We start from the raw sequence: 15722 nt of genomic DNA, 5'->3' as shown, positions 1-15722 counted from the left end.
TCATTAAGGTTTAGGCAATGAAAACATCTCGCTCGATACCTGAGGCATGTTCGTTGTTACCCGAAGGATGAAAAAATGAGGACACATTTGAACAAATCTGGAGAAAGAATGGGCAGAAATTTGGTAGACTATTATCTTTTAGCGTGATGCTAAGGAAATGCATTTCATTATTGAGGACGCCGGACCAACACATCCTGCTGGATGGTAAATTTGAGCATGCCATTGTACATATATCTAGCTAAATAGTTATGTTTCGTGTGCTATTGTTTTCCATTGTTTCTTTCTGTATAATATATTATGTTCTCCAACCTTTCTGTTCCAGCAATATAGCCCTAATTTTGCTCACGGTTCTCAGGTAATTTCTTTCTTTATCTATTGATACTTCGAGGACTAAGCATCATTCTGTTTGGGGGTGCTTTAAACCTGTAGCAAAAATTAGGCAAATTGTAGCATGTATATAGTTTTTATTAATAATTGTACTTAGTAACAAAGTCTTGTTTCCTTGTCAATGATGAAAATTGTCTAGAAATCTCACAGTAGTATCCGAATTAGGATTTGTTTTTAAGAAATTTAAGATAATATGTATGCAATAGCTTATACATCTTTTCATGAACATTCATGCACTGAGTATCATCGATTGTACATAGCAGTAAGTTTCTGGAACCAACGGTTAGTTACTTAAACGATCAATCCTGTGAGAATCTAACCAAAAAGCCTCGATATGTGTGATATGTGAGTAATGACATAGAGGAGTAGTTTTTCCGAATAGAGAAAATCACGCTTCTACTTACTTGATCACCACCCAAACCCTAGGCAAGAATTTAGGCCTTCTTTGGATCGACATAACTATAAATTCTTATCTGTTACAAATTTTACCGCTAGTTACTCCACTGAACCTTTCATTAAACCTTTCATTTTCACCAAAAATTCCTTACCCATCTATTAACCCTAAATAGAAGAACCTACCTAAGTGATGAGTATGAGAAATAGGATGAAATGTAGAAAGGTAAAGAGAAAGACTTGACCTAAATAAAAGTTAGTTACTTGCTTCAGCTAAGGAAAATAGAATTATGTTTCTTAAGATTCTTGTTTCAAAAATAAAAAAGTGTGAAATAAGTACAAGGCTTAAGAGCAAAATAGGAAAACTCAGGTAGAAGCAGGAAAATAAAACAAGGATTTCTCGAGTGTAAATATCTTGAAGACCCTATTCTCTTATACTTATCATTTTTTATTATCCATTTCCATTTTCTTCTACACTACCACCTAAGCCCCATAATACCTAATAAAGACCTCTAGCTCAATTAGGAGTAGGATGGTGTGATAATAAGTAGTAGATGTGATTGATCGACCTCGGCTCCTCCTCATTTATCATTGAGTATGTGAGGAAATGCCCACTACATAATCTGGAGTTAGCAAAACCTAAGTGGAAAAATTATGAGCGAATTTGTGTTTCGACACATACCTGTGAGAATCCATTTAGGTACGCTTTCCAAAGGATCCAAAAACGGCCCTGCTAGTACTTTTCAATGTAAAGCACACTGTATGCATGTTTATATGTAGATGTTTTAATTATTGTATGCATATTAACTTGAGTTTCAAAGAAATCAATCCTCGTTCCCTGCTAAGGGATGTATGGATATCTGAGATTAATTTAGGAAACGAGTTTTTGTCACTGAGTCGTTGTAGTATAAATGAAGTTTGTGAGTATCTTCTCTGAAAAACTCTCACGAGGCTATAACTCGTCCACTAGAGAATTCCTAGTGGTTTAAGGCTTTGTTGCATATGGTCAATGCAACCGCACTCTGCGAAACGAGAATTATTTAGGACTACACATTTTTGGCCACTTATCTGTTTTAATGTTTCTTCTTTGCTTGAGGAGAAGCAAAGTGCTGTTTGGGGGTAGTGTGATAAGCACCCAAAACTGTAATATGAAACCCCATTAAGACATATAAATTTGGTTAATTATGTATTTAATAATCATGAAATAAGTATATTTTCGTACTTTTGTAGGTATTCACAATAAACATGAAAATATTGGTTAAACATGCGTTAAAGCATGGGGAACGATGTATATATGAATTCTTCCAAATCAGCCATGTGAAGCCCAACAAATCCGTACAGAAGCATCAAACTTCCGAAGCTCCTACCTCTTGAACCAGGACTCTGAATGCGACAAGTGAGCTGCTCAGACGATCAGTGCGATGAACTCTACGCATAGGTGGGAAGTTGTAAAATTGCTAAAAGACCGGACCGCCACTGGAGTGCACGTGGACCCACTATGTGGGTCCATAAGATTTGATGAGTCATACAAGTCAAGACAAAGGTGCAAATAATTGGTGCAAAAGTGACACCTTGCATGTAGTTAATAAAGTTAGATGAGATTAGGTGTTAATAGTGAAAAAAAGATAGGTGTCACTTTGTTGTGGATTGTGTGGGTAAGAAGGAAGTAAATGTGGTTTGGTGTTTCACGTGGGAGGAAATGAGATTTCTCTCAAATGGAGAAGAAAACAAAACAAGAGGGGATGCACTCCATTTACTCCCTTGACTTCTTTTCCTTTATCATGTATTATTTTTTAGTTTTTAGTAGTTTTTTAGTTTTAGTTTGGAGTTTGGAGTTTGGAGTTTGGAAAAAAAAAACTTGTAATAGTTTTAATGGAAGAAACTTTGTGTTCTTCTTGTTCTAAATAAATCTAAATGCAAGTAAGTTCATATATATAGTTTCTTCTTCTTTTTGTTCTCTCTCTTTCTCATTTTACATTTATATTTTGCACTTTTCATCTTTTATCCCAAGGATCATGAGCTAAACCTTCCCTTTGTGGGGGGTTAATGATGCTCATGTGAAGGATAACCTTTGTAATGTGATTTTTATAAGTTGTTTAGGAAGAACAACTAGACCTACATCCTATCCTCAAAATGGTAGTTGGTGTAGAGTCTAGTTAGGAATCAAAGTGATGAGCTTAGAGACAATTCATTGCTTTGGTTCTACATGCTAGCAATATGATCTTAGAGATGAGTCATAGTGTTAGGGATCAAGTTAATTTTTATTAGAACTTGTCTATGAGTTCTAGGAAGATTAAGATGCAAGAACTTAAAATCACACAATAGAGGTTATCTTCACATGAGGAAAATTAACTCTCCACTTTTGTCTTAGTCAATTTTTATCTTTGTTTTCGTTGCATGTTTACGTAACTTAAAGTTTTCATTTTGTGCATTAAAAGAAACCAAGTAGTTAGTATTAATACAATCATAGCTAAACTTACTCACTAGTTTCCTAAAATAGCAAAACCAAGTTGTAAGTGGTCATAGAATTTAGGTTGGTTCGAATCCCTAATCAAAACTATATGCACACGAAGATCGTGAGTAAGGAAAATTCTTTGTTTTCGCACTTTGTCCAATTAGAGAATCAAATCTTTAAGATACTCAAAAGGTGAACATCAGATTTCAACCTATATGAAGTGTATAAATACACACTATAGTATTAGTGTATAAATATACTATAGTATTAGTATTATTAATATCCAAAAGTAGTTATGAACAAATATTGTTCATACTCCATTGGCTATGAACAATTAGTGTTCATACTGGGGGTATGAACACTGATTATTCATAGCCAATGGAGTATGAACAATGATTGTTCATATTCCAAATTTCAAATACTAATTGTTCACGCTGAACTTTATCAAGTAATTGTTGATGCTGAAGCTATAACAGATGAGAAAAGAAAATTGATGCAGAACATATACAGTGACGCTGTACCCTCTGATCAAGTAGATTTCAACCTATATGAAGTGTATAAATACACATTATAGTATTAGTGTATAAATATACTATATTATTAGTATTATTAATATTCAAAAGTAGTTATGAACAAATATTGTTCGTACTACTAAACTGGCTATGAACAATCATTGTTCATACTCCAGTAGCTATGAACAATTAGTGTTCATACCCCCAAATAGGTATGAACACTGAATGTTCATAGTCCAATAAGAGTATGAACATTGATTGTTCATGGTCCAAATTTCAAACACTAATTGTTGATGTTGAACTTTATCAGGTAATTGTTAATGTTGAAGCTATAATAGATGAGGAAAGAACATTGCTACAGAACATATCCAGTGACGTTGTACCCTCAGATAAAGAAATGATTGTCTAGCCTACGACTGAAGAAGATGATAAGGTCATGTCAATAAGACTGGAGAACCAAATTTTGAGGGAGAAGGTCAATACACTCGAACAAGACCTTCTGTTATGCAAAGAAGAAAATGAAAAATTGAAGGAAAAGTTGAGGGAGAAAGTCAACACACTTGAACAAGAACTTCTGTTGTGCAAAGAAGAAAATGAAAAGTTGAAAGAAGAGTTGAAAAAGAAGGTTAACAGACTCGAACAAGAACTTCTGTTGTGTAAAGAAGAAAATGAAAAGTTGAAGGAAGAGTTGAAAAAGAAGGACCAGCAAGAGGGGGATAAGGAACAAGTGCAACCTCAAACTGATAAAGCAGTCCACCATCATGTACCGAATAAGGATGCAGAAATGGTGCCAAATGAGTCTCCAGACTTTAGAGCTCCATCATTTTCCCTCGGTATTCCTCTGTCATCTATACTCAAGGAAAAAGAACAAAGAACAAGGAAATGATGGGGAGAAAGAAGCTGAGATAGAAATTAAAATGACTTCCATAACCAGGAAAGTGAAGACCAATAGAGATAGGAAAACTAAGCAGATGGACCCCAATTTCACCAAAGAAGGGAAGACGAAGCCACTTAAAAAAGTAAAGAACTTTGACACTGGCAAAGTAATTGTTGATAGGGGAAGCAAGTCAGAGATATTGACAGTGTCGGCCCACTGCTAGACCCTAAGACAAGTCCCTACTATGATGGATTATAAGAAAGCCACAAACAAGTTATCAACACTTTCTTTAAAGTGGGAGACACTAGGTAAGTCTAGGAAGACTGTAGTGTTTTACAAGTTTAAAATGACATCAAATAACATTTTTGACTGATGCTAATTTCTTGTGGTTTTTGAAGCACAATCGCTTGGGGAGATGGTGACAATTTCCAAATAGGTGGTTCTCTAGTAGAAAACCTTTTGTTTGATAGGGAAATTGATTGTCAAGTAAATTCTGATACTCCTTTCTAGACCATAAACAATGAATTTTCATACTTTTGTTGGACTATGAACATTCAGTGTTCTTACTCCTATTGGACTATGAATAATGAATGTTCATACTCTTGTTGGACTATGGTACAATCATTGTTCATATACCTAGTGGACTATGAACAATGAATGTTCATACTCTTGTTAAATATGAACATTCAGTGTTCATACTCCTAGTGGACTATGAACATTCAGTGTTTATACTCCTAGTGGACTATGAACATTCAGTGTTCATACACTATGAACACTGAATGTTCATACTCTTGTTGGACTATGAACATTCAGTGTTTATACTCCTAGTGGACTATGAACACTGAATGTTCATACTCTTGTTGGGCTATGAACACATGAACATTCAGTGTCCACACTCCTATTGGACTATGAACAATGAATGTTCATACCATTAAATTATGAACATTCAGTGTTCATACCATTGAATTAGAAACAGTGAATGTTCATACCTGACCTTACATCAACAGAATAATATATATACTTTGTTATTTTTTAATTTCGATATCTGACCTTCATTTATTTGTAGAACTTACTTCATTTATACTTTGTTTTGAATCTCAAAAATGCTCAATTTAACAGGTCATCGGCTGGTGGTCTGTCCAACTTCGCAAAAAGTTCCCAAACAAAAAAGAAACATGCTACTATCTGCGAACTCAAAGGTGAATTATTTATTTCAAATTATTGTTTCATATCTATATTATGGTTGGTCTCACATTCTTATTATTTCACGCACTCAATGTCACAAAATATAATGGAAATAGTGGACACAATCAACTTGAGTGCCACATTCTTGGCAATTCCACTACATTCAGAAAACCATTGGACACTACTGGTGGTCGAGTTCATAGAGAGAAAACAAGAGAAATGGTTACATTTCAACTCCGTAAGCTACAAGAAAAAGTCATCCAAAATTGCAAAAGACATGGTAATTTCAACACTAAAATAATAAGAAACTTTTGTATATTCTAATATAAATAAAGGAATAACTTCTTGTTATTTTGCAGAAGAAGAAATTGGTTGAGAAAATAAATCTTCAAATCAGAAAGGAGAAAAAGACAATTCATTTGCTCAGTAGTCAAGTAAGAATACAGTCTCCAAAATGTACGCAGCAAACCAATAGGTAAATGCATAATTATTCATTGAAATTCTTATAAACTTCTACATTAAGAAAGTTATAATTGACCTGAGATTTGTATTTTCTAAATTGCAGCACTGATTGTGGACTCCATGTTTGCAAAATGATGGAAATTATTTTTTTAAATGGTCGATGTGATTTCTCTGAAGTAACAAATGCAAAAGAAGCACACAACATGCGCCCTAAACTTGTATGCCGGTTACTGACAAACAACCCAAGAAGCTGGACTCTATAAAATCATGAGTTTATGAAAAATTATCGGAATGGGTTGTTTAATGATTAATGAATGTAAGGAAGTATAAAACATTATATTTTGACGTGTATGAATGTGTGTGAGTGCGTCAATATAACTGTATATCAATTGTTATGAAAGACAAATCAAGAATCAATTTTGTTATGAAAGTGAACTATTATTGATGTTTATCATGTGTTCTCTTAATCTTTATTATCTTATTGGAAACTATTATAAACTCATGTCTAACAAGTGTGAACAATGAATGTTCTTGTTAGAATATGAACATTCAGTGTTCATACTCCTAGTGGACTATCTATGAACAATGAATGTTCATACTCTTGTTGGACTATGAACATTCAGTGTTCATGCTTATATTGGACTATGAACAATGAATATTCATACTCTTGTTGGACTATGAACATTCAGTGTTCATACCATTGAACTATGAACACTGACTGTTCATACTTTTGTTGGACTATGAACATTCAGTATTCATACCATTGAACTGTGAACACTAAATGTTCATACCTATTGGACTATGAAAAACCATTGTTCATACCTCAATAATTGTACAAAACATAAAAAACATAATAAAATGGATGAAAGCTTGGGTAATTAATTAAAAGTGAAAAAAAAATGTTTTTTTTATCATTTGAGTTGCTTTTTTTAAGGTAATTAAGAAAGTTAAGAAATTTTTTTGATTAATTTGTTTAGTTTAAGTGATGTATTAGGTGATAACGTATTTAATTAAACATTTCCAATTGTGTTTGCTTTTATGTAGCTTTATTTATGAACACTGAATGTTCTTGTTGGACTATGAACATTCAGTGTTCATACCATTGAACTATGAACAATGAATGTTCACACTCTTGTTGGATTATGAACATTCAGTGTTCATACCTTTGAACTACGAACAATGAATGTTCATACTCTTGTTGGACTATGAACATTCAGTGTTCATACCATTGACCTATAAACACTGAATGTTCATACTATACTCTTGTTGGACTATGAACATTCAATGTTCATACCTGTTCCGGCCCCCACAAATGTGGCCCAATATAAGCCCAATTCAATACAAGCCCATGCTCAGAGCCCAACTATAAACAAGCCCACGCTCAGAGCCCAACTATAAACAAGCCCACACTCAGAGCCCATGCTCAGAGCCCAATTCAATACAAGCCCATGCTCAGAGCCCAACTATAAACAAGCCCACGCTCAGAGCCCATGCTCAGAGCCCAACTATAAACAAGCCCACGCAGAGCCAAGAGCCCATGCTCGAGAGCCCTTAACTATAAACAAGCCCATGCTCAGAGCTTAACTATAAACAAGCCCACGCTCAGAGCCCAACTATAAACAAGCCCACGCTCAGAGCCCATGCTCAGAGCTTATCTATGAAAAAGCCCATGCTCAAAGCCTACATTCCACGAGCTGACAGATGTCCCGCCAGTTCTCCAACTTCATCCCACGAGCTGACAGTTCTCTTTCCAGTTCTCCAACTTCAATCCACAAAATGACAGTTCTCCCGCCAGTTCTCCAACTTCAATCCACGAACTGACAGTTCTCCCGCCAGTTCTCCAACTTCATCCTACGAGCTGACAGATGTCCCGCCAGTTCTCCAATTTCATCCTACAAGCTGACAGATGTCCCGCCAGTTCTCCAACTTCATCCCACAAGCTGACAGTTCTCCTACCAGTTCTCCAACTTCATTCCACGAACTGACAGTTCTCCCGCCAGTTCTCCAACTTCATCCCACGAGCTGACAGTTCTCCTGCCAGTTCTCCAACTTCATTCCACGAGCTACAGTTGTCCCGCCAGTTTTCCAACTTCATCTCATTAAGCCGACGGTTGTTGTCCCAGCCTCTCCAACTTCATCCCATGATTGGACAGGTTCTCCGCCAGTTCTCCAACTTCATCCCACGATTGGAATATTGGAGAACGAGGAAGTAACTATCACCAATGCTACCTATAAAATCCAACCTTCGTCATTTTTCTAGAACTACGCAATCGAGACTTGATCCCAAGCAATATCTTTGGGTACGTAGGCAACTTCAAAACCGAAGTCCAGTCTCATCTTTCCCCAATCACCATCTCCTTCACCATCTCCAAAAAACATTACTCACAACCCTCAACTGGTGTGTTTTGGCAAATCTTGCTGAAACAATACCTATTGGACTATGAACATTCAGTGTTCATACTCTTGTTGGACTATGAACAATGAATGTTCATACCTATTGGACTATGAACAACCATTGTTCATACCTCAATAATTGTACAAAACACAAAAAACTAAATAAAATGGATGATAATCATAAGAGACTTTAAAAAATAAATTCCAAAACTGTATTCATATTAATAAGTCAATCAAAAACAAAACATCAAACAGCCTTACTAGTGCTTACCACATCAAAACATTGCCAAACCCTAGATACCCCATCGTCACTAGGCAACTCTACCATTGATCTAGATTCCCCATCGTCAGTTGGCACATGAACAGATTTCCCAAGGCAAGTCTTTCGGTCATGTCGGTCGGTCTTGTAGCACTTTCTGCATTTGTGGGCAGTATAACGCATATCACCCATGCTCTCAATCCTCTTAACTCGTGGTCTACCCGAAGCCCTCTTCATATCTGGTGGCAGAATGCCCAAATCATCCGAAACATCCGAGCATATCTCATTGCGGCTAATTGCAGTGATGCCATGAAAGTAGGTGCTGCTAAAAGAAGTGGTGAGAAATGCAACTTCAATAAATGAATACACTGAATCTCTTTTGCAATAAATATTCGCAATCGCATGTCGACAAGGAAACCCATCTATGCCCCAATTGTTGCAAGTGCACTCTCGCAAATCTACCCGATACTCATGCTTCTCTGTAACAACTTGAAACACATGCTCATCTGACCTTATCACAGTCACACCACGAGCCTCCTTAATCCTCTCAACCAACTTCGATTCCATTTTAAGACAAAGAACAGTTTTCCAGTTCTTGCACTCCTTCCTCCATTTAGATGCCATATTCATCATCGTAATGCGAATTTCATCTATCATGGCTGTAACAGGCAGATAACGCTATTTGTATATCCAGTTGTTGAAGCACTCCGCCAGAGAAGAGCACATCTCACCATACCGGGCACCACAGAAGTACGTATTTGCCCAATTCTCATAAGGTGCCCTAGACAGAAAATTTGAAACTGCATCTCCACCTATATTCAACAATTCAACCATGCGCTCCTCAAACACCTCATGTGTGGCAGCATAAGCACATTTCTTGAATAAGGCCACCAAAACTTTTGTCAAACCACATTTCTTTGACAAAGTTGTTTTAAGGTTGTTCTCTATGTGCCACAAGCAGAAACTGATGAACCAGGAAATACAAGAGGAATGTTCACAAGCAAACCATGATGTCTATCACTCAGAAAGGTATACCTCCTATCATACCCAAAAGCCTTCTTAAACATATCAATAAACCAAAGCTAATTGGATTCATTTTCAATATCAACAACACCAACAACATGAGGAAACAATCCTACAAAACAACAAAAGATAACAAGATATGATATAACTGAAATATTCTTGTTTAACTATGAACATTCAGTGTTCATACTCCTAGTGTGCTATGAACAATGATTGTTCATACTCTTGTTGGACTTTGAACAACCATTGTTCATATCTTAATAACTGTACAAAATAGAAAAAACTTAATAAAATGGATGATAACAAAATATGAGATAACTGAAAAGGTATGAACACTAAGTGTTCATAGCAGAAACATGTATGAACAATAGGTGTTCATACCTAAAACAATTATGAACAATACATATTTATACTTAAATTAGGTGTAAAACATGCAAGTAAGATAAAGGACATACCTTGATCGCCATTTTTGGCAGTAGCAGCCAACAAGCACCCTTTATACTTAGATCTCAAGAATACCCCATCTAAATATACCATCGGGCAACAATATTTGAAACCATGAATACTTGATTCAAAAGCAACAAATACCCTCTGTCGCATCCAATTACCACGACCTCTTAATTTACTCGTACTCCCGCTCTCTTTTGGATCGGCTGCACCAATTAGGTTGCGTACGTACCCATTTCGGGATCAAGCCACCGTAGTTCACCTCCACTCTCTCCCCTCCCCCTCTTGCTCTTCTCTTCTCTTCATGTTTATACCCCTCTCTTAGGTTTACTTCATGGGCCACACACCTTGGGTCCACTCTCTTGGCCCAATACATACTGTGGTCTGGACCCTATCTCTTGGCTTAATACATGTTATGGTCCATCTATAAAAATAGCTACTACATTTGCCCCCTCTCGGGTTTGGCGGTGATGACGACGGTAGGCCGAGAAGTCTCTGAACTTCCTTGTCTCTCTCTAAACTCTAAATATCCGCAGTATCCTGAGATTGTATGCAGTCTTCTTTTCCTCGGGACATTCCATATCCATATACTCTGCTACTGGATCGTATGTCTGTAAAGTACTCCGTCCATATTCTCTTTGTCTGCGTACTCTTGCATTTTGCACTCTCATCTTTCTTGACTCTGTGACTTTGTTGGCCGCGAATTATATTATAGTCCTCCCCTTGTCTTGCTCTTCCTTCACCACTACTTACCCCAGTTCTCCAACCTCAGCCAATAAATTATGTGTATCTTAGATCTCCGTAGGCCTCTGTTATATGTAGGTGCATTACATCTCTTCTAACCCCTTTTCTTGGTTACGCTTTCTCTATCTTTCTAGCCTCTTTGCTATGGTTCTTTTTGCAAACCTCCAATAGTTCCACGACCGTCAACCATAAGTAAACTCTACTCCGCGATCCCTCTTTTGATAGTCTGGGCTGAAGAAGTCTGGGACTCGAAATCCTCATTCTCTTTCTGCTATTAGCTCTCCTTACATAATTCACTACCATTCCTCGAACGGTCTCTTTCCCTTGGCACTCCCTCTTCCACCTCAATCATCATGTCTGCGAAGTGTCTCACTCTATCGGTTCTCGTTCATATAACTCATTAGCGTATCCACGAAGGGTCTCATCCCCTTCGCTCTCACTCTTCAAGCTCAATCCTCATGCCAGCGAAGTGTCTCAACCCTGCTATCCACTCTCCTCTACAAAATTCACTACCATACCCGCGGAGTGTCTCATCCCGCCATAAGCTCTCCTCCACATAACTTACTACAATGTGCGCGGAGTGTCTCACCCTTTCTTAGAACTCAACATTGTATACGCCAAGGGTCTCATCCCCCTTGCACTTACTCATGGAATTTGATATCCCGTCCGCAAAGGGCCCCCTCCCCTCTATTTCTCTTTTGTCGAACTCAATAGTATTGTTCTTTCTGGATATGTAGCTTGCTCCCAATTGCAATTTGGAACTCTGGCTCGCGGAAGGCTCATCCCCCCCACTGTCTCTACTCGGGAGTGGAGTCTATTGAGGGGCAACTCTGTTTGCCCCCAAGTTTGATTAGAATCTCATGTCCGCGGAGGGCTCATCTCCCCCGCTATCTCTGCTCTGGAGTGGAGTCTAATGAGGGGCATCTTAGCTTGCCCCCAGGTTTGACTCGGATCTCATGTCCGCGGAGGGCTCATCCCCCCGCTATCTCTGCTCTGGAGTGGAGTCTAATGAGGGGCAACTCAGCTTGCCCCCAGGCTTGACTAGGATCTCATGTCCGTGGAGGGCTCATCCATCCCCTGCTGCCTCGCCTCTGGAGTGGAGGGCCTGATGAGAGGCAACTCAGCTTGCCCCCAGGTTTGACTCAAATCTCATGTCCGCGGAGGGCTCATCCCCCCGCTATCTCTGCTCTGGAGTGGAGTCTGATGAGGGGCAACTTAGCTTGCCCCCAGGTTTGACTCGGATCTCATGTCTGTGGAGGGTTCACCCTCCACACCCGCGCTGTTTGGACACGAGGTTCCGCAGTTCCAATTCCGCTTGAGGCTTCGGACATGACAGTCCAGGACAGCTTTGCCTGCCCCACACGCGCTGTTTGGACACGACGGTCCGAGACAGCTCTGCCTGCCCCACACGCGCTGTTTGGACATGAGGGTCCACGGATCCTATCCCGCTCGAGGCTTCGGACACGACGGTCCGGGACAGCTCTACTTGCCCCACACGCAATGTTTGGACATGAGGGTCCACGGATTCTATCCCGCTCGATGCTTCAGACATGATGGTCCGAGACAACTTTGCCTGCCCCACACATGCTGTTTGATTCGGGCACGAGGGTCCGCGGATGGCTCATCCCCCCACACTCATTCGGATAGCCCCACGACATATCCGTGAAGGGTCTTCTCGAACCCCTTCGCTCTCCTTCGGAATGCACATCCGGGAACAGCTCAACCTGCCCCCTGTTTGATTCGGACACGAGGGTCCGCGGATGGCTCATCCCCCCCCCGCACTCCTTCGGATAGCCCCACGACATATCCACGAAGGGTTTTCTCGAACCCCTCCGCTCTCCTTCAGAATGCAAATTCGGGAACAGCTCAACCTGCCCCAAATTCTATATTTACATGTGGGTCTATAGATGTCTCCTCCCATCCGCCCTCCTGCATATGTGCAAGCTCAACTAAACTCGAGACACACAACTTACTGCATCGTTGTTCTCATCTGTCGACCACCACCACAACAATGAACCACATCCGAATTCACAGAGAACCAAGTCTTTGTAGCATAGTGGTGAGTATTCCCGCTTTCATAATGTTCCCAAAAGAAGCCGAAGCATGTAGCGCACAATCATACAATCAGCTGACGTAATGGTCCTGATGATCTGTGTAGGCTTAAAGAATTTTACACTATTTTCATCCTCTCCAATTGACTTTGGCTGAACTCCTCCGAATAAAGTAAGCCATTAGAAGAAGTCAATCGCCTTAAAGCGATTGAAAACCGACCTAATGAAATCCTACAAGGGCCCACCAGCAGCATGGTAGATAGGGCTAGAAATGGTGCAGGTTTTGACACGAATCCGACCCGATCCAAACCCATTTCAACGGGTTTGGACCTTAATAATGAGTCCGAATAAGAAAATGGGTTGGATATGGATTATCCATTTTTAATTTGGATTCAAATATGGTTTTACTCTAAACGGTTCGGATCCTCCTAGATCCGAATCCAAAATATAAAATTTTGTTAATATATCTTCCAAATAATAATAGGTCTCTCTTGTTTGTAGACACGTGGGTGATTGAGAACTTGTGGTTTGCAATTCGGGTCGGATCCGATTATCCCATTTACAAAATGGTTCGGATATGGTATGCCATTTTGGATCCATTCGGGTCATGGATCCGGATCTGGGTTTGTATTGAAAAAATGGATCTGGGCATGGATATAGTCTGATTTGACCCGAACCCGCTCCATTTCCTGCCCTAATGGTAGACCATAGCCTCTACTGCTAAGCAGCAGTACAACAAGACAGCCCAAAGAAAAACATCCGCCCATTGAAAAACTTAGATACCGAAGATCCTGACCAGCCAGCAATGTTCCTTCAAGGCTATGAGTCGCTAGTGTCACCATTAACGCAATGAAGTATGCAAGCAACACTTTGTGCATCTCTCCAATGACCTCAAGGTCAGAAGTAAAAAGATTGGGGAAGAACCAAGGGACTACTGTTCCAATGATTCCTAACCCAGATCCAGTTATTGCTCCAATGATCATGAGAGACTTGAGAAGCATTCTTGCCTTCTTCAAACTTCGATTAATCCCAAATATTAACTCAGGCATAAATGATTGTGCAGTTTGAGAAGGGTTCACCCCATACAGTACACATGTAGAACACTTGAATCATAACCTGATGGGCTGCAGTGGTATTTGTACCCATAGATGTAGCAAAATAAGTAAGCAGGGAGTAGAAGGCCACCTTTGAAATCATTGTTATGAACACTGGAGCATCAAGCTTAAATATTTTCAGAAGTCCTTTGGGTGATGGAACAGAAATAGAGTAAGCATTGAATCCTTTCTTGTTCAAACTTTCACTCATCATAAAAACTGCAATAATTTGTGACCACCATGGTTGCCCACGCAGCACCCACTATACCATAGCCTAAGAAACAGCAGAGCACAATATCACCGATGCCATTTACAGCACTGGCAACCGCTAACGCCTTCAAAGGGCCCCAAGAATCTTTCATGCCTAAACTTGCACTTTGAGCAACCCATCCAACAAGAATAGCGGGCCATGCTAAACCTTGAATCTGGACATATGTGTTCACAGCTGGTACTATACTCAAGTTCTTTGGTCCAGTAAAAGCAGTTAATATTTGTGCACCCATGACTTTTGTAAGCAGTAGCATTCCCACTCCACAAGTGAAACCAACAAATAGCAAGATAGATATACAAGTGAAACCAAAAACTTAGATTCCCAGGACCTAATGCAGCAAGTTCAAGAGAACTCCCTTGACCAATAACAACAGTATCAATTAAACTCATTAAAGACCCACATATCCATAAACCCACCGCTGGTCCAGCAAATAATCCTATCTCTTTTATCTGCTTTAATATATTACTCTCATTCCCTGCTTCAAACTCATCTATATTCTCTTCTTCTTCTTCTTCAGTAGTACTACTCCTACAGTCCTACTACTAGTACTAGAAAAAAAATTCTTCTTCTTCTTCATGTGGGGTGGTTAAATTACGATTTTTGGTCAACAGGACTAATGCATGAAATTGTTATTTGACGTCGTAATTGTCGCATCCAGCTAACCAACTCAGCTTCAACGGTATGTGAACACAAAAGATATCTCCAGTTCGCAGATAACACCCTTGTTTTGACAGCATCTCTAATAGTCACCAATGAGAGTATACGAAATAGAATGTCCTGCGGCCATTCACTACAAGCATTCCCCATGACGAGCAATTAACCTCACAGGCACAACAACAATTAATCTCGCCTCATCTTCATCAATCACCTAATAGCAGTCCACTCTTAACGTAACATGCACTCCCTTTCTCAACCATCTTCTCAAAAAGCACAAACACCTTACCAGCACAACCTATCTTACCTAAAAAACCAACAACCAAAGTACACTCCCCATTATCCAAAAAATAGCCTTTCGCTTACATCACCTCCAACCATCTTTCCACCTCCGAAATTCCACTTCCGACTCTACAATGCCCATCGATCATTACGTTAAAACTACAAGAATTAGAAGAAACACCTCTCTCACCCACTTCATCAAACACCTTCTCAACAATAGCCCACTCCGATT

At 39.3% G+C, this 15722-nt stretch overlaps 1 protein-coding gene and 1 pseudogene across 1 annotated transcript; both read right to left on the bottom strand.

Annotated features, from left to right (window-relative positions):
* Window positions 1-8912: 8912 nt before the first annotated feature.
* Window positions 8913-9548, bottom strand: LOC147482350 (uncharacterized). Its single transcript, XM_086579293.1, has one exon. The coding sequence runs from the start codon at window positions 9546-9548 to the stop codon at window positions 8913-8915; it is 636 nt and encodes a 211-aa protein (XP_086435419.1).
* Window positions 9549-13794: 4246 nt separating this feature from the next.
* On the bottom strand, window positions 13795-15361 carry LOC147482349 (protein DETOXIFICATION 46, chloroplastic pseudogene; annotated as a pseudogene).
* Window positions 15362-15722: the final 361 nt, after the last annotated feature.

The sequence above is a fragment of the Coptis chinensis genome, chromosome 8 (assembly GCF_015680905.1).
Source record: "Coptis chinensis isolate HL-2020 chromosome 8, ASM1568090v1, whole genome shotgun sequence".
NCBI lineage: Eukaryota > Viridiplantae > Streptophyta > Magnoliopsida > Ranunculales > Ranunculaceae > Coptis > Coptis chinensis.
Note: the sequence above shows the minus strand (reverse complement) of the source record. Positions and strands in the feature narration are given on the sequence as shown.